Raw genomic sequence first — 25,350 nt, 5'->3', positions numbered from 1 at the left:
AACTAAAGTAATGTTTAACAGTCTCGGAAGAGAACAGCAATTTACAATAGGCAGCGAGGCACTGGAAGTCGTAAGGGAATACATCTACTTAGGGCAGGTAGTGACGGCGGATCCGGATCATGAGACGGAAATAATCAGAAGAATAAGAATGGGCTGGGGTGCGTTTCGCAGGCATTCTCAGATCATGAACAGCAGGTTGCCATTATCCCTCAAGAGAAAAGTGTATAATAGCTGTGTCTTACCAGTACTCACCTACGGGGCAGAAACCTGGAGGCTTACGAAAAGGGTTCTACTCAAATTGAGGACGACGCAACGAGCTATGGAAAGAAGAATGATAGGTGTAACGTTAAGGGATAAGAAAAGAGCAGATTGGGTGAGGGAACAAACGCGAGTTAATGACATCTTAGTTGAAATCAAGAAAAAGAAATGGGCATGGGCAGGACATGTAATGAGGAGGGAAGATAACCGATGGTCATTAAGGGGGACGGACTGGATCCCAAGGGAAGGGAAGCGTAGCAGGGGGCGGCAGAAAGTTAGGTGGGCGGATGAGATTAAGAAGTTTGCAGGGACGGCATGGCCGCAATTAGTACATGACCGGGGTTGTTGGAGAAGTATGGGAGAGGCCTTTGCCCTGCAGTGGGCGTAACCAGGCTGATGATGATGATGATAAGCCCAGCCAGCAAACATACCCCAAATATTTACAGCGAAGTGTGTGAGAACTCACTTATACAGCTCTGTTGTCTTTGATGTATCAGTTGCTGAGATTGGCACACATCTGCGAACGTTTCGTTTTCTTTTTTCCATATGCCAATATGACCTCGTGCTACTATTCATTGGCTATCGTTGCCCGTCGAACAGCAGATACGCACCAACCTGTGGTATTAGATGTAGGAACGCGTCTCCAGTCATGGTGCCGAAAGAGAGGCCAATGAAACCCATCGTGATGTAGTAGTAGGCGTGGCGAGCCAGGCATGGCAGAAGCAGCACCCCCATCAGCGAGCACAGGCTGATAATGAACACCGACAGCGTCCCGTAGCCGTACACTGCGCCGAAAGCACGCTTGCATTGTAAAGTGCACAGCGGTCTGGCCGGCAGCGCCATCAACTTAATACGCAAGAAGGAGTAGATCTTTTGGAGATAATGCAACACTGTGGAAACGTGTCAATTACTTTGTGACGCCATTACATATCTTCATCGGATATTCTTATTATTGCGTATATTTCCTAAGGACAGAAATTTAAATACCTTGGCGATCAGTTCTGAGCGGCGCATTACGCGGCTCTTTTTAATAACAGTAATGCGGAGATCATAGCAGATCTTGCTTACGATGCTTCGCAGTGTACAATTAGGCATTCCAAAGAGCTTACGGTCAATAAAGTTAGGAGGAAGAGTAATAAAGCTTAGGGAAGCACCGCGAGACCAATTCCTGGAGTAATGCTTGGCAAACTTAAACTGTCAATAATTTAAGCGACACCACCTCCGTTCCTTCTAAGCATTTTACGACTGCTAGCTTACTCTCGACAACGATAAAGTACCGTCTTAGAATACTTTACAAATAAAAGCAATGATAGCCTTTTTGGGGCACTCGTTTCATAATGCGGCGCACATGTCGTTGATCACGGGAAAACCTTTGCTTAAACGCAAACACATTTCTCCGGCCCTTTAACCAACTTTTGTCAATTTGAAACTTGGACTCGTTTATTTATTTATTTATTTATTTATTTATTTATTTATTTATTTATTTATTTATTTAAATTATTAATCGTATTAGGACCACATAGGAGTGCTATTACACAACACAACATGTGACAACACACTTTTGATGTTACCGAAATGAGGTATAACGGCGTACGCACTGGTGAAACACAATTCATGAATAACAATAAACTGGTACTTCATGTAAGGGATATAGAGCGCAACATGATAATGCACTAGTCAAAAATTTTAGTTGCTAGTAACAATAAAAAACAAAATTAAAATCGTGGTTTTCTATATTCACAACATTTGCTGGAAGCGTGTTTCAGTCCTATTCTGGTCTTTAAAAAAAGAAGAATAGTGACATCAGCCTTACGTGAACTGTTCTTCTTTATGTCTGTCATGTTCGTTTCGTCCAACCCGCGATGTTGTCTCGTTTATGTAGTCGCTTCTATGCTTGCCCCTATATGCTGCTATGTACACACATTCTTGCCTATACACAGTGAAAGAGAACAAACCTTTTTTCTTCCTTGTGAGCACAAAGACAGTAGGTTTGGTTTCTTATAAAGTGAAGATACGAGTTATTTCAACGGTAATAAGAGTAAATAAAACGCTTCGCACGCCGTTGAACCTGTTCCACTTTCGTTACAAGTGTCTTAGTGCGTGGGTCCCAAGCATCACATGTGTTTTCAAACATCAGTCTTATTAAGATTTTGTACGTTGCTAGCTTCGTCTCCGGCAAAGCGGGCTTAGGCGTTCGTCTAATGTAGCGCAATGTTTTGTTACTTTTGCCGGCTATCTTAGTAGTATGAGTTGTCCAGGTTAAATATCACGTAATTGGTGGATCCCCAAGTTTGTTTCTTTCTTTCTAAACGTGTTGCTTGCGAATGTTATTTCTCTGTAAGTGCCGCTACTAAATCAAACACTGTGGTAGGCCAGCGGACCTAGGCGCCCACATCATCGGCTCTTCCCAGAAGTGCTAGAGTATAAATCGTGGCTCCTCAGAGCGCGGATGTTGACATCGGCGACCTCTTGTAGCTTTATCCTTTTATGATTCATCTAAGGGTTAAACTGTACTTTGTTCGCTCCTAAATGAAGCAATCTAGTGGCAGAACTCTGTGTCTGACAACACTATGGTGCCCATTAAGTCTTCTACGCACTAATGCAACCCGTGCAGAAAATCGCTTTGTAACATAAAACACAGTTTGCTCCGCGCCTTGTAGTAACAGTTATCCATCTTATATATAATGCACTGGAGAAAATGCACAACCACGTGCTTTGCATTTCCTAATCTTTTGTGGTTTTGTTCCATCATAAATATTCGAATATACTGCCCAACACAACTGCTGCAATAAAAGGCGACATGCTGGCAAGTAGGTCAGAATACTGACTTGGTTTATTGTAATCACATTTGTTCTGTGGAAGAAATGAGACGTGATGGATCAACGCAAGCGGGTCATTAAAAAGATTGCAAGATCACTTACATTCAGCTGTAGTAGGTTTGTGCTCATCGAGGGTAGTTTGGAGGCAGACATCACTGACAGCCTGCTGGATTAGCGCTGGACACAGATGGAAAAACTCATGTCTGCTAATGGTCCCATTTTCAGAGAACCCGAACTGCCGAATAAGTTCTCGTGGGGTCCAACACTGTGAGAGAAAAGAGCAACTTTCATCTCGTGCCCTTAGTGCAACAGTCATAATATCATTACGAGTGTTTCCTAGTCGCCACAATCCTTAATAAACAATACAGCGACATACAAGTTCAATATATTGGCATTTTCATGTGATAAGAAAATCTTTTATCACCTTTGCAACCAAGCCACTAAAAACTAAAAGAAACTTTCACTTCTCAGAAATTTTTTTTCTGTATTCGAAGGTCTTCTAAGTTTCCAGTCATTCTTTCCCCAGTGTCCTGAAAAAACTATTTAATGACAAAGAAAACAAGTAATAAATGTAATAGTGACCGGCAGCACAAGCATTAAGCTTTTAGGTATGTAGTCTAGTTGCAGTTTAACAATATGTAAACAACCTTTTGGGAGGGGGGAGGGGGCCGCATAACACTGGATACGTCAACGCCTGTATTCCCAAACTCTCGACTTCAAGCTTTCTCGACTACTCCAAATGTGAGGCAGCGCCACAACTTGACTGAGGAATATGCTGCGCTTTCATAGCGATTCTTGGTAATTCCTATAAGAAAGAGTTCCTTAAAACGTGTTTTCTTCATCGCATTTGAGTACATGCTGAAAGCATTCGGCAACAAAACTTTTGCTAAAGAAATGTTGTGTACCGTTATTGAAGCGCAGTAACCGCACCACTCGAAAAGCGGTGCTACTATTAATCTGCTTAGGTCGAGGTAGAGTGCGGAGTGTAGGAACAAGTGAAGGAACATTGTTTGAATACGGGCGTAAATTTTTCAGAAATATTCATGACCTTACTTGCAAAGCTTCTCTTTCTAAAGTGCAGTCTGCGATTGGAAATCACTGCGGCAATTTTCTCGTTATCATGGCATTCGTTATCATAACTGCTTGGCGCCCGAACACCGTTCAGTGAGGTTTAACTCTCAAGAAAGAGAAATTTCGTGAATACGTGCCCAGTTACTTCATACCAGTCTTAGCTGGTTACCGTGTTTCACTTGAATTCTGGACCTTCCCACTTATTGTTGTCGTTTGTAGGTAGATTGATACAACATCGCACTTATTACGCGCACAGTCACTGCTCAAATGCGTATGAAGTAGTGATACAGTCATAAAAAATTTAACCAATCAATTAATTGGTAAAGGTTCTCATAAATTGCCAAGCTGATTAGCCAAACATTGATCAGCATATCCTAAACATTTCTGACTAGATGCGAATGAGTTGTGCTCAGTGGTCGTAGCACAGGCGCTCTTACTTTGGACGCAGAGCTGTTGTGATTGTGGATGTCATGGTCCGGAACTGGGGGAACACCGCGTCGTCGCCTCCCCATGACGTTTGAACCAGGATGCACTGCGTGTTGGCTTCGAGATGACAGCCCTGCGGCACGCCTATTACGAGTGCTCGCTTCATCGTCATGTTCGTGGTCATTATGGCCATCTTGAAGGTGGTGGTGAAGTTTAGTTTCGGGCCGTTCGTGGCTGGCTTCACTGTACTCAGTGGTACTATGGGTATGACTATCCGTGGGAGTGATTGACGCTGGCGGCGTTGACGTTTGTTCCACTGTGGTAGTATTCCTGGGGTGCTTCTCCTGATGTTTGTGATGATCGGCGTGTCCACGGTGACGGTGTTCGTCGTGCTCGTGACCGTCAGCGTGATCATGATCATGTGCATGCTCGTGCTCATGGTCGTTATCATGATCGTGGTCGCGGTTGTGGTCATGGTCGTGGTCATGATTGTGATCGTGGTCATGACCATGGTCGTGTTCATGGTCGTGGTCATGTCCGTCCTCGTGATCGTAGTCGTGATCATGGTTTTCATGGTCATTTTCGTAGTCATGGTCGTGGTCACTGTGATCATGATCTTCGCTATGCGCATGTTTGTGCTTGTGACCATAAGCAATATCTTCTGATGCTAGGCGTAATTTTTTCAGCAGCCTCTCTAGACCTGCATGTTTAGTTTTGGCGTGATGAGTAAGGAAACAATACCCTTTCCTAGTTTTGATTCGCTTCAAGCTCTAACAAAATTATTTTCAACAATCTGTATTAAAAAACACCGTTTGTTAAGAAAGAATCAGCTTTGTTTTCGAGAGTAAAGAAGGTGTCCATCAAAAAAAAAAAGAGGAAATAAGAAAGCCGCGTACTAAACATGAGCGTTGCTATGCGATTTTTGTTTTATTCTTTCTGTCAAAAGAGCCTAAAATAACAGGAGCACAGTTCTACACATCGGAAAGTTCAATAAAAAGTGGCTACAATACTCATTCAAGTTTTATCTCCGAAACAAAAGCACGGAACATGCTCTACCAATGCTTAAAAGGACGCACTCTGTCAAAGAGAAGCTTACCTTGTTGTGTCATTACTTCAGACGTGTTGTCGCCATACCGCCTGAACAGATCTTCAAGAAAATCTGTCACGGCGTCGCCAACCTCGATACAGTGACCTAGAAATAAGATGTACATGAGTTAATTTAGGTGTATAGTTTCGTCATCGTTTTTACTAATAAATCCTTTATTGCATTTTCTGTAAAGTAAGTTTAACTGGTGATACCCCTGCATGGTTCTGTCTCCTTTCTCGCACTTAAAAATTCTTTAGTTTGGCTATTCCTTTCCATGCGTCACACAAAAAATTCCTGTATAATTTTGTATGGATCTTTAGTAGCTAATATCACTTCTGTCACATTTTTTTAGGCTGCAGCTATCGGCAACATTGGGAAAATCCGCCCTCAAAATATATGGCTGCGCCCAGCCGAGAAGGAAGTTAGTTATTTTTACGGGGTTCCCGTACAGCTAACTATATCTTTGCAAAGTAGCTTTGACTATTTTCAATTAGGAACTTCTGCAAACGAAATCTAAAGCGTGGCAACGGTTGCTACTTATATTTGTATGCACGAGAAAGTTCCTTTTCTTTATTAAAAGGCACCTGTGGACGAGGCCAGAGAAGGTGTGCCGGAGTGTTTACAAATGCTGCTGCGGCAAAGTGCACGTGTCCATGACCTGCGAGGTCATCGAGCAGCAATCGACATGGCGTATGGAGGACTATTTTTATTCCGCCGCCTCAATTTTTTTCTACTGTTAAATCGTTTTTCACTATTATAAAATAGCGAAGCTATCTAAACTCGTTCCCGACCTTCTGATGCCAAACACTTGCAAGAATTCACAAGTAAAATGCAGCTGACGGATGATCACGCTTGCAGGCACATCGGCATATACGATTTAAAAGGAGTTGGAAGGCATAATACTGAACCTATGGTTTTCTTTGTTGAATCTACTGAAAAAGCGATATGCTTTACATGAGGCTGCAATGCCAACAAGATATTTTTGCACATGTGCAAGCCACAGTTTTCCAAGAAAAGGTATGTTTACCCTGTGAAAGATGCGTGATGACTGAAGTAGCTACTTTTTCGACGTACGTCTCCTCGTTCTTCTCGTAGGGCACTAAGCCGTTGAGTACGTCCTCTGCGGTGAAGCACTGTGGGAATTTTAAAAAATGTTTTCACAAAACCTGCCTCCTTTTAAAACGAACTCTTCAAAAAAGAAAGCAATTGCAGTTGACTAATTTTTGAGCAATCTTTAGCTGTTCGTGTCGTTGCATTTTTCCTATGTTTAAGGACGGTGACTGTTTCTCTATTCTTGCAAGTACTCTGACTGAGTTGCAAAGATTGCATGGCAAAGCTACCCCACGGCCTTATCAATCAGCCGCCTTAGAAACACCAAACGTTTCGTCTAGCGCCATTAATGTTCTGATGTAAATATGTACTCCTGTGAGGATCAAAATGACAGTTTCGCAACAGTTACCTTCGGAATAACGAACAGCCCTCGCTACTTCGTTGCGCTCCCTGGAACGCCTTCGCCAGTGGCCAAGTGTTTCCGGAAACAACAAACGCGCCCTTGCCTCTATCATCGCTACAAAAATGGCATGCGCCGCTCGGCAGCGCCGAGAAGTGAAGTCGCGCACCTTGTGTCTGCTGGTGGGCACGTAGACGGCCTTGACGCGGCGCAGTATGTCCTCTAGGCGGGAAAGCCGGCCAGGTGGAGCCAGTTGCAGCGACGCTCGGCATTCCTCATACGAGCCACACCGTCCGACTTTGCACGGCTGGCGCATGTCCGACAGTCGCTCCAGCAGGAGAACGCTCATTCGCTCGCGCTGCCGGTCGCCGGCGGCCTCATTTGTGTCGTTCCCGTTAGGTAGATGAGCCATGCTGCTGGGAGACAGGCACTGTGGCGAACGAGTCAATTTTTAGCGTTATCCGACTGACCACCTATACTGCACAGCACCGAAGTGAAAAAAACCAGGGGCCCGCATGCACAAATCTCCTGAGTAGGAGCGTTTTCTCATTGGCCGGCGTTCTAGCGACCGCCACTTGTGATTGCTATTGACTTGAATGGGGATGACCACCACTTGTGACGGCCACTTACGAGCGACACTTACGTAAGATTATGGGGTTTGTCATTAGGGCACAATTTATATTCGCGCATTTCTTTGTCAACAAGGTTGAGACAATTTTCAGGATTTTCTCGCGCCGACAAAATTGCTTTCTTTTGCGAAAAAGCAATTCGTTCTAGCCAACAATGGCAAACTTATTGTAACAGCGATTATTTTCCTTAAAATGCCATAGCTCTCGTGCGTCAGTGGTCACGTCAGCGCTCACGCGTCAGCCGGTCGTAACACCATGCTGTGAATGTACATACTCTCACGTCGGAGTGGAACATATAGATCCAAACTATAGAAGACGAATTTCATCTACTTCGTTTGCCAACTTGTGTAGCCCCGGTGGGATTCAGTCGCAAACGCTTAATTCTCCGGCTTAAGTGTTTTTAGCGCCCTATTACTTCTTTATCACACTCTGCAGTTTCGCTTTTTATACCTCAGCAGTACTCAACTTTGCTTCGCTTTGGCATTCCTTCAGGCCTGATAGTGCTCATTAGAAGTACACATTATTTCGGTTTCAAGGGCGGGCCTTCCGACCTCGGCCAAGAAGTTACGCTTCGATTCATGGCTGGGAAACAGTGAGAAGGGCAAAGGAAAGACAGGGAGGTTAACCAGAGATTATCTCCGGTTGGCCGGGGGTAGTGCTACGGAACAATATGTGCGATCACGAAAAGGCGAGCAGTGTGAAGACGACGACGACGATTAGAAGCTAGCGCGGGCTGTTGCCTCGTGGCCAAGCGCAGCGTATTTTCTTGTAAATATACTTTTACATAGCTTTTCGTCTGCGTCTTTCTACGTAACAATGTGAAAGAAAAGCTCTTAAGCGCCACGTGTAAAATTAATGAGGTCATTCTTCCTTTATTAGCACTTAGTTACTTTCGAAATGATTCATGTCTCGCTAAACTTTCCCTTTCGTGTCCCTGCATGCTTCAGAAGGTCTTCAGGTGGTGCGCAATTCACATCAGCAGCGGCACACTGCTAGCCACGATGACAGATTGACAGATGCTAGTGCGATGACAGATTAGCCGCTCATTACATTTACAGTACGGTAACGGTGCTGTTTATGGGGCATGTTGGCACTACGGCATGGCAAGCATTACCGTGCTAGGTAACTATGATAAGGAATTTTACGCTAGCGAAGGCGGTGAAGGAGTGACAAATATTTCTGGTCAATTAAATTCAACCGCTGGACCTGTATTCGCTATCGGCTTTGTACGCTAAAGCTGTGTGTTAGAAAGTGGTTCGACCAACTGAGAGGCTGCCCGATTAGCGAAGGTAGTGGAACAGTAATAAAAACTTCTAAAGTAAAGCTTTCTTTCCTACCCTTCCAAGTGTTGCGTGGCTGCTGGCTGGGTTGCTGAGTAACATTAATTATGGGGTTTTGCGTGCCAAAACCACGATCTGATTATGAGGCACGCCGTAGCGAAGGTCTCCGAAAATTTGGACCACCTGGGGTTCTTTAACGTGTACATAAACCTAAGCACGGGGGTGTTTTCGCATTTCAACCCCATTGTAATGTGGCCACCGTGGCCGGGATTCGATACCGCGACCTCGTGCTTAGCAGCCCATCACCATAGCCACTAAGCAAACTACGGCGGATAATCCGGGGAAGAAAGGAATTACCACATAGTACACTTAAACATACGCATGCACACGTGTATGGCCTACGTACGCATTCAGAAACTAGGCTGAGAAGTCCACGCGTACACACGGCAATGACCAAGGCGCTACTGTGAACGCTGGTGAATGCAAAAATGAGCGATATCTAGAAGTGCAACTGTATTGCGATCAAGATCCTCACCTGTACGCACTCGAAGGCCGAGAGACCGGTGCAGTGTACTCTCTTCTGAAGGCCTCGTGCCAGCCTTTCAGCGCCACCCAGTGACCGATCCCGCGGTTCCTCGGCAGCTGCCACTGCTAGCAGCAGCGGAAAGGCTATCCACAAAGACCTTTCTCTCGGCATCGCGGGCATCGATTGGCGCTACCTTGACACCTGCAGAAGCATAATGTCTCAAATGTTGTTCTAATGCCGTTTCTTTTAGGAGTTGGACCAACATCCTACTCGACTTTGAGGTCTATAGCACTATATGAAGCAGAATTTGTAGTTCATGATATGTCAGTGCAACAACTAGACAACGAAGGCAATCACATGCGCTGTCTATGAAATGAAGTTTTAATTCGAATGCATGACCAATATAAACAACGCGGAATAAACTAAAGCGAGAAAATCAAAAACTAAAAGCAAACTATGGAGTCCGAAAGTGGGGATTATATAAGAGAGTCCATATTGGCCTTGTGTTTGCATTTAAGCTTCAGTTGATAGGCATCGCCTGTGATAGACTCTTCTATTTCGTCTTTATCTAGTTGTGGCACTGACAAATTGTGAGCATATTCCAACTCGACCAGCTCTCGTTATTTGTAACTTAAGTGTCACTGTAGTCGAGCGCAGATGAAGGTCACAAATGCTTCGCCACACAGCTAGTCACTGTCACGTGCCATACCTAGGAATGACCACCGCTACCAAAGAAGGGACCTGCTACATGAGTGCTCCAAGTACTTCGCTCGTAAGTAAAGTTTGCCATTGAACGGCCGTGTTCGTTATTATGTCGATAATCAGGGTTGGCTAGTCATTTTTCTTACGAACAATTCTACCATAAAAGCTGTTTTTTTTTTATATGAGATTTGGCTTCTGTGCTCATTCTGCGACGAACCGCAACTATTGTTGTGTTGCTTTGGATGTTATTCTTCTTGCTTTATTTTTTTTTTTTTTTTGCTTCTTTTGCTTCGATTTGATGCGTCCACTCTTGGTCAAAGTTACGGGAACGTTTAGACTGCCATCAAAATTTTAATTCTTGAATCTGGCTGTCTACCTCCCCCTATGGCCATCTACTTACCTCAATTTCACGCTTTCTTCTATTTTCGCTCTAGGTAGTTTAGATTAAACACACCTCATGTTCCCTTTGCTAACACCTGCCGATTCTCGGCCTTGCACCCACATTCGACATGTACCATGTTTCTCAGGGCCTCCTCTTCCTCCTCATTATCGTCATTATCATAATCATCATCATACGTTTCCTGCACCGGCGGCACACCAAAGCCGCTACTCCGCCCCCTTTTTCACCTCTGTACAAAGGGTCCGCGGTCGCCTTGATGGCAACCTCTACAACTGTAAAGGCACAAAGACACGATGACAAAAGCCAACGAGAGGAGGTCATATGTGGTCTGGACGGTTGGTTTTGCTTTTATTCCACATTGCGCGCTTCATCTTACCCCAAGCCTGGCCCCTTCACGCACTTAAGCAAGCCTTGGCCCGGCCAATAGGGCCCCTGACACCTCAACGAAAAGCTATGGCCCAACGCACCTGTCGGCAGTGGCGATGACGCCGCCGCAACACAGTCGTTCTTTTCTTACTGAGATTTTGTTATCACAGTAAGGACTCAAAATTAGGGGCGTCGTTGCAGGCCGGTGGCATAGTTTGCCGACATTTTGAACAATATCAAAACGCATCACTCGTTCTTGTCGATCTTTCTCAATGTCGATGCTGCCGCGCTCCATATGTATGCTCTGCTGTCTTGCTTGTGCATTGATTGCCTGAGCGGTGTTGTTTCCTGGGCATGTTTTCTTCACATACTTGTGTGCGTGTGCGTGTGTGTGTGTGTGTGTATGTGTGTGTGTGTGTGTGTGTGTGTGTGTGTGTGTGTGTGTGCGTGCGTGCGTGCGTGCGTGCGTGTGTGTGTGTGTGCGTGTGTGTGTGTGCGTGTGTGTGTGTGTGTGTGCGTGTGTGTGTGTGTGTGTGTGTGTGCGTGTGTGTGTGTGTGTGTGTGTGTGTGTGTGTGTGTGTGTGCGTGTGTGTGTGTGTGTGTGTGTGTGTGCGTGTGTGTGTGTGTGTGTGTGTGTGTGTGTGTGTGTGTGTGTGTGTGTGTGTGTGTGCCGGTGAGCCCCTCACCGGCAGCATGGCTTATATGCTTTTAATTTTTCTGTCTTTCCATTCTCGTATTTCTAAAACATGTATAATGTTCACCAAATACTTTGGAAGGAAATTGTAATGTTCAATGCCCTTCTATTTCTGGACTAACCACCTTGGTGTTTAATATATATTAGCTATCAACTCCCTAAACAACATGCGTACTGTCCTACGCTTTACGCGCAATACGGTGGCTAGACTGTATGCCTATGGATAGCACCTGGATGCGTGTTGCACAGCGTAATTTGACTGGACCAAGTGATGAGCTATGCCAGTAGACTGCCTAACAGAAATAGCCTAATAAATCGTATACGTGCAATTTTCTTTCTTTCTTGAAAATTAAGCCACAGGCCCACTTCACGCAACCGGAGCCGGGCTCTGAATTTTAGTGTTCCGTTTGTTTTGAAGACGCGAAAAGACTTTTTTTTTTTAATTTTCCTCACTCTTTGTCAGAATGCAATAAATTCGACTAATTTACTTCTTACGAACTAGGTACAACTGGCGATGCTGTCAAAGATTTTTCTGAGATAATTTTTTTTCGCATGCTTACCTCGACCAGTTTCAAAACAGAGGTGAGCATTTCCGGACGCAAATGCGTTGACTGAAGAGATTTCCGGAGGCGCTTGTCCAGACCACCGCACATGTGACACCCTGCAGAACCTGCGCCACATAGTTTGCACGTATCACCAGGTAAATCTCTGGAACGCGCTTTGTCGCTGAATTGTAGCTGACAGAGCTAGCGTATAAAAATTGGATAGAATGAAAATGCTCTATGCGAAACGGTGCTTTCGTGAAGCGAAATTTAAATGCTATAAACCTTTTCATCTTACGCAACGGCTTTTGCAGCATACCGACTACGTGCCTGTTGGGCAAACCAGCAAGACGCGAAGCCATGAGCACGTGACCCACGTGGTCCACGCGACCGCCGATTACACTATCTCAGGCAATGGCCCACATTTAAGTTCGCTATCTCCGAAATCATCCCAGTTTACTGTTATACTATCTTCGGGATCGGCCCACATTTCTCGGCAAGAAGCTGACTCGGCAGACGCGGCAAATCTCGAAAAGTAAAGTGTAGAGGGCTTCGCTTTAATAAAGAAGTTGAATGCTTGATGGCATGCACTTGTTGCACTGAGTATCTTCGGGTACTTTCGCTGGTTAATTGCATAATTAAGTAGAGAACACAAACAGCCGTCAGTACAATTGTAGGAGTAGCACAGATGTGGCTACACATAAGCAGATTCGTTATATTAGTGATGTTTTCTGTGTGAACTATTCGGGAAAACAGTAGCAGCAGAAGCAGCAGCAGCAGCAGCCAGAGTCAACAAAGTCCGGGAGAGTTTTCCCCCAGAGAGCTTTGCCTAAGAAAACAAAAAGCTTCTGGAAGCAGCAACGGTATGACAATAGGCAGTGCAAAAATTACTAAATAAGTGGCTCACCTATTCCGAAATTTTATGTGCCATAATAAAATAAAACAAGGACACATACCGGGAAAGATGAAAACTTCCTTTCGGAGATTACGACCAAACCAGTTTCTCTGAATTCATCATCATCATCATCATCAGCCTAGTTACGCCCACTGCAGGGCAAAGGCCTCTCCCATACTTCTCCAACTACCCCGGTCATGTACTAATTGTGGCCATGTTGTCCCTGCAAACGTCTTAATGTCATCTGCCCACCTAATTTTCTGCCGCCCCCTGCTACGCTTCCCTTCTCTTGGAATCCAGTCCGTAGCTCTTAGTGACCATCGGTTATCTTCCCTCCTCATTACATGTCCGGCCCATGCCCATTTCTTTTTCTTGATTTCAACTAAGATGTCGTTTACCCGCGTTTGTTGCCTCACCCAATCTGCTCTTTTCTTATCCCTTAACGTTACACCCATCCTTCTTCTTTCCATAGCTCGTTGCGTCGTTCTCAATTTCAGCAGAACCCTTTTCGTAAGCCTCCAGGTTTCTGCCCCATATGTGAGTACTGGTAACACACAGCTGTTGTACACTTTCCTCTTGAGGGATAGTGGCAACCTACTGTTCATGATTTGAGAATGCCTGCCAAACGCACCCCAACCCATTCTTATTCTTCTGGTTATTTCAGTCTCATGATCCGGATCCGTGGTCACTACCTGCCCTAAGTAGATGTATTCCCTTACCACTTCCAGTGTTTCGCTACCTATCGTAAACTGCTGTTCTCTTCCGAGACTGTTAAACAGTACTTTAGTTTTCTGCAGATTAATTTTCAGACCCACCCTTCTGCTTTGCCTCTCCAGGTCAGTGAGCATGCATTGCAATTGGTCTCCTGAGTTACTAAGCAAGGCAATATCATCAGCGAATCGCAAGTTGCTAAGGTATTCTCCATCAACTTTTATCCCCAATTCTTCCCACTCCAGGCCTCTGAATACCTCCTGTAAACATGCTGTGAATAGCATTGGAGATATCGTATCTCCCTGTCTGACGCCTTTCTTTATAGGGATTTTGTTGCTTTCTTTGTGGAGGACTACGGTGGCTGTGGAGCCGCTATAGATATCTTCCAGTATTTTTACATATGGCTCATCTACACCCTGATTCCGTAATGCCTCCATGACTGCTGAGGTTTCGACTGAATCAAACGCTTTCTCGTAATCAATGAAAGCTATATATAAGGGTTGGTTATATTCTGCACATTTCTCTATCACTTGATTGATAGTGTGAATATGGTCTATTGTTGAGTAGCCTTTACGGAATCCTGCCTGGTCCTTTGGTTGACAGAAGTCTAAGGTGTTCCTGATTCTATTTGCGATTACCTTAGTAAATACTTTGTAGGCAACGGACAGTAAGCTGATCGGTCTATAATTTTTCAAGTCATTGGCGTCCCCTTTCTTATGGATTAGGATTATGTTAGCGTTCTTCCAAGATTCCGGTACGCTCGAGGTTATGAGGCATTGCGTATACAGGGTGGCCAGTTTCTCTAGAACAATCTGACCACCATCCTTCAACAAATCTGCTGTTACCTGATCCTCCCCAGCTGCCTTCCCCCTTTGCATAGCTCCTAAGGCTTTCTTTACTTCTTCTGGCGTTACCTGTGGGACTTCGAATTCCTCTAGGCTATTCTCTCTTCCACTATCGTCGTGGGTGCCACTGGTACTGTATAAATCTCTATAGAACTCCTCAGCCACTTGAACTATCTCGTCCATATTAGTAACGATATTGCCGGCTTTGTCTCTTAACGCACACATCTGATTCTTGCCTATTCCTAGTTTCTTCTTCACTGTTTTTAGGCTTCCTCCGTTCCTGAGAGCCTGTTCAATTCTATCCATATTATAGTTCCTGATGTCCGCTGTCTTACGCTTGTTGATTAACTTAGAAAGTTCTGCCAGTTCTATTCTAGCTGTAGGATTAGAGGCTTTCATACATTGGCGTTTCTTGATCAGATCTTTCGTCTCCTGCGATAGCTTACTGGTTTCCTGTCTAACGGCGTTACCACCGACTTATATTGCGCACTCCTTAATGATGCCCATGAGATTGTCGTTCATTGCTTCAACACTAAGGTCCTCTTCCTGAGTTAAAGCCGAATACCTGTTCTGTAGTTTGATCCGGAATTCCTCTAGTTTCCCTCTTACCGCTAACTCATTGATTGGCTTCTTGTGTACCAGTTTCTTTCGTTCCCTCCTCAAGTCTAGGCTAATTCGAGTTCTTACCATCCTGTGGTCACTGCAGCGTACCTTGCCGAGCACGTCTACATCTTGAATGATGCCAGGGTTCGCGCAGAGTATGAAGTCAATTTCATTTCTAGTCTCACCATTCGGGCTCCTCCACGTCCACTTTCGGCTAACCCGCTTGCGGAAAAAGGTATTCATTATACGCATATTATTCTGTTCTGCAAACTCTACTAATAATTCTCCTCTGCTATTCCTAGAGCCTATGCCATATTCCCCCACTGACTTGTCTCCAGCCTGCTTCTTGCCTACCCTGGCATTGAAGTCGCCCATCAGTATAGTGTATTTTGTTTTGACTTTACCCATCGCCGATTCTACGTCTTCATAAAAGCTTTCGACTTCCTGGTCATCATGGCTAGATGTAGGAGCGTAGACCTGTACAACCTTCATTTTGTACCTCTTATTAAGTTTCACAACAAGACATGCCACCCTCTCGTTAATGCTATAGAATTCCTGTATGTTACCAGCTATTTCCTTATTAATCAGGAATCCGACTCCTAGTTCTCGTCTCTCCGCTAAGCCCCGGTAACACAGTACATGCCCGCTTTTTAGCACTGTCTATGCTTCTTTTGTCCTCCTAACCTCACTGAGCCCTATTATATCCCATTTACTACCCTCTAATTCCTCCAATAACACTGCTAGACTCGCCTCACTAGATAGCGTTCTAACGTTAAACGTTGCCAGGTTCAGATTCCAATGGCGGCCTGTCCGGAGCCAGGTATTCTTAGCACCCTCTGCAGCGTCACAGATCTGACCGCCGCCGTGGTCAGTTGCTTCGCGGCTGCTGGGGACTGAGGGCCGGGGTTCGATTATTGTATTCATATAGGAGGTTGTGGCCAAGTACTGCACCAGGGTGGCCAATCCTGCTCTGGTGAGAGAGTGCGTTACCGGTTCTGGTCACCGGGATCAGGCCGCACTCCAGGCCTGTTTGTGCAATTTTCTCAACACACGGTTTTTTTTTTGTATTTTCCGGTGGAGAATAGCGCGGCACCGGGATTTGAATCACGGTCCTCTTGCACTGGAGACGGATACTCTACCGTCCCCGTAGGAGTTAAATTAAAAATTAATTTATGGGGTTTTACGTGACAAAACCACTTTCTGATTATGCACGCCGTAGTGGAGGACTCCGAAAATTTCGACCACCTGGGGTTCTTTAACGTGCACCTAATTCTAAGTACACGGGTGTTTTCGCATTTCGCCCCCATCGAAATGCGGCCGCCGTGGTCGGGGTCCGATCCCGCGACCTCGTGCTCAGCAGTCTAACACCATAACCACCATATCTGGAATACGAATCTATTCTGTTCGGAAATTATCTATTTTAAATTGCCGAATAACCATTCCGTTCGAATAGTGGTGCCAGTAGGGATTATTATTATTACTATTTGTTTTGAACACATATACACATATACACAGTTTACAGGAAAGGGAAAGCGACGAGCAGGCTGGCAACTGCCACCGGAAGGGGCAAAACGCTTGCCTACTCTTCTGAAGGGAGGTGACAGCAACACAGCGAACACAGGAAGAAAGCACCGTTCACAATTATTCCGCTGTAGGAGAGCTGCGGTTGCTGCATAGAGACACCAGTCCGAGAACCGAAGGCACTGGGCAAATAACTTCAAATCAATAATTCCCAAATATTAAATAAACATGCTTCGCTTTTAAGCTGCTTGTATGGTAATTTATTGTTCCGATGTACTATATGATTAGTCTCACAATGCTTGCATCTCTTTTTAAAATAATGTGCGGGGGTGTAAAATCGCAGTATTCTTTTTCAACGAACCCAACACTGTGCGTGCGTCTGGTGAAGTGCTGTTTCCTTGCTTCAATATTGCAATTTATTTATTTATGATTTGAGAGGTACTGCTCGCCACAACGGGGCCGAAAGCATGAGTGAGTAATACAGTCAATGTGAAGTGAAGCATGAAACAATGCATAACGTGCACAGAAAACACTGAATCATATGCATCTGAAACAACAGAAAGACATACAATTTGCAAAATGGTTGCTTTGGTGCGCCAAATAACTGAAAGTTGTTATTACTAATTGACAAGTTCTTCAAATGTCAAGATGTCTAATTGCGAGAGGTGTTACATGCATATGGCAAATAAAGTGTATAAACCTCATTAACAGGGCTTATAATGCCAGGGTAACCCCGCTTTAGCAACGTCACCACCATCACTTTATTTTATCCCTGAACGAGCTCCACGCTGACTTAAGACTTCACTCTGTTTACAAAACACAATATATTCGATGTTCGAAAGTCGCTTTTCTCGACTACCTTTATTCCATTCCAAGCGCTTCCGTTCGGAAATTTCATTCGAACACTCCTACTATAGGTCTAAGTCAGTCAATGATTTTGCATACTCAGTTAACATATATTGTTAGATTGATGCCATTGAAGCGTTTCATAAATAGCGTATTAAATGAAAACTTAAGCGCAGAACTGGAAGCATTTTACAATTACTTGGTATGTGTAGTGATGACTGCTTGTTTTATATGCACAAATTAGAAGTCTCTGCCCCTCACTGATAATTTTCATAGTCAGCTACCAACACACCGCCTTCCCATTTCCTTTTCTACAATAAACCAGTTAACTTTAAATTCCGGCTCATAGCTGTTACATATACCTATAGAATCGAAGATGAAGTGTTTATCTTGTGGAACACATCTCGCCCATCTCTGTGCTTTTCTGGACTTCTCACTGTACTTGTGGGGTCTACCGCCCCCTACATCGCGGTGATGGATATACAGCACCCTGAGGACCTTCACGGTACCCGTTCACCCGCGGATATCGGTTCAAGGAAGCGAGTGAAGCGAGTCATACATCGAGTGATAGCATCAGGTGACGAGTCCTCGGAAGACAGCTTTCGACTTGTCCAGTACCGCGAGACCAAACGGGGAATTCTAAATGGATTTTCGGCATCCAGCTCGAACGCCGTGAAAACTGCACCTCAACGATGGCCTCACTCTATCCTGTTTGTGCCACAGAACACCCCTGACAACCTTCGCGTCCTCAACAGACAAGTACTCTCCGTATATCTAGAGAACACCGTGCCGAACGAGATCAAGGATGTCAGGATAAACGCTAGGCGAAACATCCTGGCAATTGTTGTGATGAACCCGAGTGCACTGAACGTACAACAACATGTAACGCAGCTGGGTAACATCAAGGTCCACTCCATCGTGCCAGCGAATGGTGCCACAATAACAGGAGTCATCTATGACAATGACAATGAGATACCTAACGCAGACCTCCCAGTTCTCATAAAACCAGCAAGTGAACACAACGTCATTGTGCATTTTGGTCGCCTCGGTAACACACGTTGTGTGAGGATAGCGTTCAGAGGTGACTGCCTTTCATCCTACGTGAAGGCTGGCCACTTTCGCCACCAGGTTCGACCATTTATTCGAAGACGAATGCAATGCTTCAATTGTCAGAAGATTGGCCATGTGAAGGGTGTTTGCGGAAATTCCGCCATGTGCCCTCGATGCGCCGAACCCCACTCGGAAGACAACTGCAGCGCAACCACGCTGAAATGTCCTAACTGTCAGGGTGATCACTACGCCTCTTCCAAAGACTGTCCCCAGATCAAGAAAGCGATCACCATTCTTAAACAAATGGTGAGAGACAACTCTGCCCACAAAGAGGTCGCGGTGAAAGTGCGGCGAAGACGACGCCACCGTCGAAGGACCTCACGACGGAATATATCAACTTATCCAGAAAAGTCAACTCGTCAAGCAGCACCATCAGCGGAACTTTCCAGCACCCCAAACACCGATGTTGGAAGGGAGAAAACTGCCAGATCTCTCTCTACAAAGGAATGGCCGCCGCTTCCGCGTTCGCGACCGGCAGAAAAGCCGCAGAAGAAGCCGCCCCCAGTACAGCAAGGTTCTGTATCCGAGGAATCGCAGAAAACAGATGAGCAAGTGATAGCACTTATTAGGCCTTTAATGAATGCCATTCGCGTGTTCCTAAGCAAAATGCACACAATCTCCGCCAGAAGTGCGCTTCAAGTACTGGACGCTCTGAGTCCGGTGCTGGCGACCCTTGAGTAGATCATGGCTCCCCAGCCACTGTCTTTCAGGGATGAGGTCCAACAAGCAGCTATTTTTCATTGGAATGCCCGCGGACTCAGAGCGCGCATTTCGGATTTCCATCGCTTCGTGTATGCCAATATGTTTCCCATTATCGTCATTTGCGAGCCGAACTTATCCACCCCGATCAGGCTTTCTGGCAATGAATCGTTTATGTCGTCAAATGTTGGTGAAAACAGTAAGGCTTTGGTGTTAATTCGCCGTGACCTCACTTACATTCATCAGCCTGTACCACCTAACGACGATAATCAATATATATGCCTAACAGTAAGGAAAAAGAATTTTACGTTTACTTTTGTGGGCGCCTACCTATCTCCGTCAAGTCGATTTGGTCACAAAAAACTGCGAGACATCCTATCCTCAACTCCCAGTCCCTGGGTCATTATTGGAGATTTCAACGCCCATCATACACTCTGGAGAACTTCGAAGGTCAACGCGAGAGGCAGAGCACTCGTGTCTTTCGCCTCCAGTAATGAACTTTGGCTGCTGAATGGTGGAAGCCCTGCGTTTCTACGTGGCTCCACATACAGCAGCTGTCTTGACTTGGCTTTTGTCTCACGAAGCCTTGTCAGACGGGTTCAGTGGTTTGCGGACATAGAGACGCACGGGAGCGACAATATACCCACGTACGTCAAGATCAGAGGATTGTCCCTTTCCAAAATACGAGATACGATCCAAAGAGTGGACTGGCCTAAATTTCAGTCTGTGATGGAAGAACACTGCGACGCTAATCCATCTTTCGACTTGGAAGAGGCAATCAAGAGCGCGGAACAAGACACTATGCGCACTCTCACATACTCTTCGAAACTCACGGAATTTGATGTGGAACTAGAACGACTTCGAGCAATCCGACGACGTGCTGAACTAAGATACCGTCGTACGAAGACAACGGACGATCTACAGACCGCCAGACGCACGCAAAAGAAGATCCAGCGCCGCTTAGACAAGCTCGAATCGCCACGTTGGACTGCCTTCTGTGAGTCGCTAGATCCGCGCAAGCCTTTATCCCAACTATGGAGAACGGTGCGTGGTCTCCGGACACTCCCCGTACAGCGCCTCCCATTCAAGGCCCTTTCCATCTCTCAAAAGAGACCGGAGATTGACGTGGCAGAGGATTTCTTCGCCAGATTATCCGGCCAACTCACACCTCCCAACATTCCAACGCCTTCGAGTCCGCCACCAGGTGATCACCGCTTGGATCTACCATTCTCAATCCATGAACTCAGGCCAGCATTAGCTTTTTGTGGCCGTACATCAGCGCCAGGACCTGGTGGAATTTCCTACCGAGCTCTGTGTCATCTGGGTGAGCAAGCGAGAGGTGCTCTCCTTGAGCTGTATAATGAATCTTGGAGAGATGGTGCATTACCAACAAGCTGGGAGACAAGTAGCCCTGTTCCACTGCTGAAGCCTGGCAAGTCGCCGTTGGAACTCTCGTCATATCGGCCGATGGCTTTGGCAAGCTGTGCGGGCAAAGTAATGGAGAGGATGGTCCCAGTGGTACTTGGAGCACCACGACACCTACCCGGATGCCATGGCGGGCTTTCGACGTGGTCGATCATCGATCGATAACGTTGTCGACCTGGTCACCTACATTCAGCATCAGAAATGCCGTAAGCGTCTCTGTGCTTCTTTGTTCATCGATGTCAAAGGGGCATATGACAACGTTACGCATGAAGCCATCGTCTCTGCTCTCACAGACGTAGGAGTGGGTGGTCGGATGTTTCAATGGATACGGAGCTATCTCTCCATGCGATCCTTTTTTGTAAGCACCGAGGAAGGCCATGCTTCTCTACATTATAGCTGCCGCGGCGTCCCCCAAGGCGGTGTACTTAGCCATGTGTTATTTAATCTAACTCTAATTGCTCTCCTTGAGCGCGTGCCAAGTACAGTCAGGTTATCAATGTACGCGGATGACATCTGCATATGGACGTCTGCAGTAACACGCCTACAGTTGCGAGCGAGAATTCAGAGAGCCGCCACCCAAACTGCTATCTACCTCCGTAATCGAGGCCTGAAAATTTCCTCCGAGAAATGCGCACTAGTGCCATTTACGCGTGAACCCATGACAAACTACGGCGTAATGATAAATGGCCAAATAATACCGCATGTCCGATCGCACAAGTTTCTATGCGTCATAATCGACAGGGACTTATCATGGAGCCCTCACATATGATACGTGAAAAAACGGTTGACAGGCATCTGCCAGCTGTTCAAGTTTTTCACTGGCGAGACTTGGGGAATGTCGACCAGTGTCATGTTGCAACTGTACAGGGTGCTTTTTCTAGGCTTTCTGCGATACAGCTTGCCAGCAGTAACCAACACAGATAAAACGAATCTGCGTAAAATACAAAGTGTTCAAGCTCAAGCACTCCAGATCTATCTAGGCCTGCCTCAGAGTGCATCAACAGTGGCTACGATAGCAATGGCTAGAGACCACTTTGTAAACACCCACATTGAAATTGAAGTGCTCAGTACTTATATAAGGCATCTAACCAGTACTCCTCGTCACCACTTAGCCTCTACCAGCGGACAGACCTCGCACATTTTTCAGCCAAACAATTACCGCCCATGATGAATCATTGCCAACTTGTTGCACTCCAGCTGCGATACCTTCTGTTCCTCCATGGTGCCTCGCTCAGCCAAAAATCAACCTCGCAATACCTGGCATCACGAAAAAAGCTAATCTATCATCATCAGCCCTTAAACAGCTAACGCTACTATTTCTGTACGAGAACTACCGTGATTCTACACATATCTACACTGATGGATCGGTCTTGCCAAACAGCTCCGCGGCGGCAATCGTGATACCAGCGACAGTCACAACAATCAAATTTAAGACGACTCACGCGACAACGTCGACGGCAGCCGATCTCGCAGCGATCTTTAGTGCCCTTACCCACATTGGTAATGAACAGCCACACAGGTGGACGATATTTTGTGATTCTAAGGCGGCACTGCAGTCTCTACTGTCACCTTTACGACGCGGACCGCACGAACAGCTAATATTTCACATTACAGAGACGTTACACCATATAAGTGATGCAGGCCATAAAATAGCTTTCCAATGGCTTCCAAGTCACTGCGAGATTATCGGCAATGAACGGGCCGATAAAGCTGCCCGTTCAGCCCATACTGAGGAGCACCACGTACCAATTCCACTTTTCAGAACTGACGCAGCACGGAAGCTCCGCCTGCTTGCTCGGCAGTACACCATGTCACAATCGAATGACCTCCTTTTAAGAAATGCGCTACTGTACTCACTTGATCCAACATTAAATCTTCGAGTGCCATCACAGCTTCGCCGTGGAGACGCCACGCTTTGCATCGACTGTGGTTGGGCTTTGCCTTTACCAAAGCCTATGCGTTCCGCATAGGGATGACAACCACTCCAACCTGTGATCACTGCGGCCATGAAGAATCAATTGGCCATATTTTGTGCGCCTGCCCGCAGTACGGTCCACAAAGGGAATGCCTTCGCCACGAACTTGACCAACTGGACGACCACTCGCTATCCAAAAAAAAAAGAATTCTACAACATCGAAGGGAGCTAACGTCACAAAAGGCCGTGCAAGCGCTATTGCGCTTTTTGCGATCTACCGGCCTTTGCGAACGCCTTTAACTGGAATGCCTTTTGTGTGTGTGTGTATGTCTCCATGTGTGCCTGTTTCTTTTTTTTTTTAGCGCTTTCCTCTCTTTCATCTTTCTAACCCCTATCCCCCATTCCCAGTGTAGGGTAGCAAACCGAAGACTCATATCCGGTTAACCTCCCTGCCTTCCCTCTTCATTCTCTTTCTCTCTCTCTCTCTCTCTCTCTCTATATATATATATATATATATATATATATATATATATATATATATATATATATATATATATATATATATATATATATATGTAATCTCCTTGAACTCATTGAAAGGCCAAATCGCAGGCATTCCCCTGTCACACGAGCGTGCTAAGGGGAGACGGATGTTTCGGAGACCTAACAATGGCAGGCATCTATGCAAAAAGGAGAGACAAGAACAAACATTGCAGGCCATAGGAACAGTGGGCTTCCTCTTCGGGGCCGGAAAACGAACTCGGCCTCGACCCCCAGCTTACGACGCCGCCGTGTTGCACGCGCAACCGATACTTTGAATGCGGTCACGCATGCGGAAATAGATCCACCGTTCTCGTTTCTGCACTTCCGGAATTTCGCAAGGCCGTCAGAACTCGAAGTGATATGCCTGTGAATGTGACGGTGGGGCAATTCCAGAGCCTTACTTTTCTCTTTTTTCGGCAAGAGCTGTAGAATTTTTAACAGCACGACTCCCGGCTGTCTAACATCGCACACGAATTCGTCGTTTTGTGTTACACGCGAGCCAAGTTTGATTTGCCTCGACGACATGGTCACAAGCTATGTGACCGCATCCATTAAACAAACATGAACGAACGATATTCCAGCAGGATGAGAGGTCGGTTAAGTAAACGCGCGAAATCGGGCAAGAATGTTTAACGGAAACGACCGGCATAGGGGTAGCAGCGCATGGCAAGAGAAACGGAAGCACTTTGTGCAAGGAAGGAGACAAGATTACGGCGAATACTAACGTAGTTATGAAGACACTGAACCATTCATTTCCCAGGAATACAAACGACCACTGGTGGCCGCTGGAGGGATTTATCCCGTGCTCATATCATGAGCACGAAAGCAGCCGTGTGCAAGATTGTCAATAGTTTCCTGTTTCCATTATTGACTTTCCTCCGTATTTGACTTTAATGGATCTGCTCTTCAAAGTTATATGTTGCAACCATCAGATTACTGATTACCAGATTGCATTATTAGCAGAGTGCGATGAGCTGTATGCTGCAACAATGCGGCGCGGACATGACGTTCAGGCGACACCGGTCTTGCGTGTTGGAGCTAAAGCCAAACAGCTTCATTTATCAGTGGCTATTCCATAATTCATCATGCAAACCTTACTCACAAAAACAAAACAGCAATGGAAGGAAAGAAGGCACACGCTAGAGATTTTTTTAGGCCAAAACAAGAACGCGTCTCGTCACTTTCTTGTAGCCTTCGCGCTCCAGTCACTGCTTCGCAGCGATGGTGACGTTTGCTTTGCAAACATACGCCTTCGTATGGAGGTGCAGTTATGGGTTCACTCACGAAACCCGCACGTTTCGTCAATGCGCCTAGAGAGTAAGCCTGCGAATGGCGCAGTGCGACTGTACAACAAAGGCAGTTTTCCCGTAGCGATGACATGGCGCTGGTTGGGATTAACATTACTATCCCTCAACATCCGCACGCGTTCGTGTGCCATGGCTACACGCTTCAACACTGTTCCAAGACGTTCGCTCGTCAAGCTCCACTTACTTGAGGGCGGCGTCGCGATACCTGGCGGCGCGCGTTGGCTGTGGCCGAGCGAGACGAGGCACCTGTGGAGGCACCAGCGTGCGCCCGAGATGTGCGGCGCGTGCGGAGCGCGGCGCCTGCGGCACGGAAGCAAGCGCGCAGACCTCGCGGAAGCCGAGAGCGCAGCGAGCACGTGCTGCGAAGCTTTGAACACGGACGGCGACGTAAACCAGTTCGTCCAATTGCTGGACTGCATGGCGCTGCAGTTAGTTGCCGTCCGCTTGCGAAACATGGCTGGTAATCAAAGCAACGCAAGTTTTCGCGCACGGTCAAGCATATTCTCTCGTGAGAGCTACTTCGCACGAGGAAAACTCGCGCGCACTGCTTTGGAGAACCGCGTCGGACCCCCATCAAGGAAACTTGCCCACAATAGCCGCAGATGGGAAGGAAACAAGGCGTCTCCTCCGCGTGCGTGCGCATCGAATCAGGCACGCTACTCGGAGAGATTTTGCGCTCG

The 25,350-nt window shown here is 46.1% G+C and overlaps 2 protein-coding genes across 5 annotated transcripts in view; one reads left to right on the top strand and one right to left on the bottom strand.

Moving 5' to 3' along the window:
• LOC126531667 (uncharacterized) overlaps positions 1-25,350 on the top strand; it is a 698,627-nt gene that overhangs the window by 505,846 nt on the left and 167,431 nt on the right. The window lies entirely within an intron of this gene.
• LOC126531656 (zinc transporter ZIP10-like) overlaps positions 1-25,350 on the bottom strand; it is a 92,555-nt gene that overhangs the window by 16,208 nt on the left and 50,997 nt on the right. For 3 of the 4 annotated variants that reach the window (XM_055071350.2, XM_050179287.3, XM_055071351.2), the window contains 8 exons: positions 12,269-12,378; positions 9,556-9,747; positions 7,281-7,541; positions 6,689-6,794; positions 5,671-5,766; positions 4,586-5,274; positions 3,180-3,342; positions 874-1,043 (listed from right to left, as the gene is read on the bottom strand). In XM_055071350.2, coding sequence (XP_054927325.1) covers positions 874-1,043; positions 3,180-3,342; positions 4,586-5,274; positions 5,671-5,766; positions 6,689-6,794; positions 7,281-7,541; positions 9,556-9,726 — 1,656 coding nt within the window. In that variant the 5' untranslated portion in view covers positions 9,727-9,747; positions 12,269-12,378. Of the gene's footprint in view, positions 1-873; positions 1,044-3,179; positions 3,343-4,585; positions 5,275-5,670; positions 5,767-6,688; positions 6,795-7,280; positions 7,542-9,555; positions 9,748-12,268; positions 12,379-24,854; positions 24,975-25,350 lie in introns of those variants that run through there. The other variant, XM_050179289.3, reaches the window with a different exon arrangement.

This window comes from Dermacentor andersoni, chromosome 5 (assembly GCF_023375885.2).
Source record: "Dermacentor andersoni chromosome 5, qqDerAnde1_hic_scaffold, whole genome shotgun sequence".
Lineage (NCBI taxonomy): Eukaryota > Metazoa > Arthropoda > Arachnida > Ixodida > Ixodidae > Dermacentor > Dermacentor andersoni.
The sequence above is the reverse complement of the archived record's forward strand: the minus strand, read 5'-3'. Positions and strand labels throughout refer to the sequence as shown.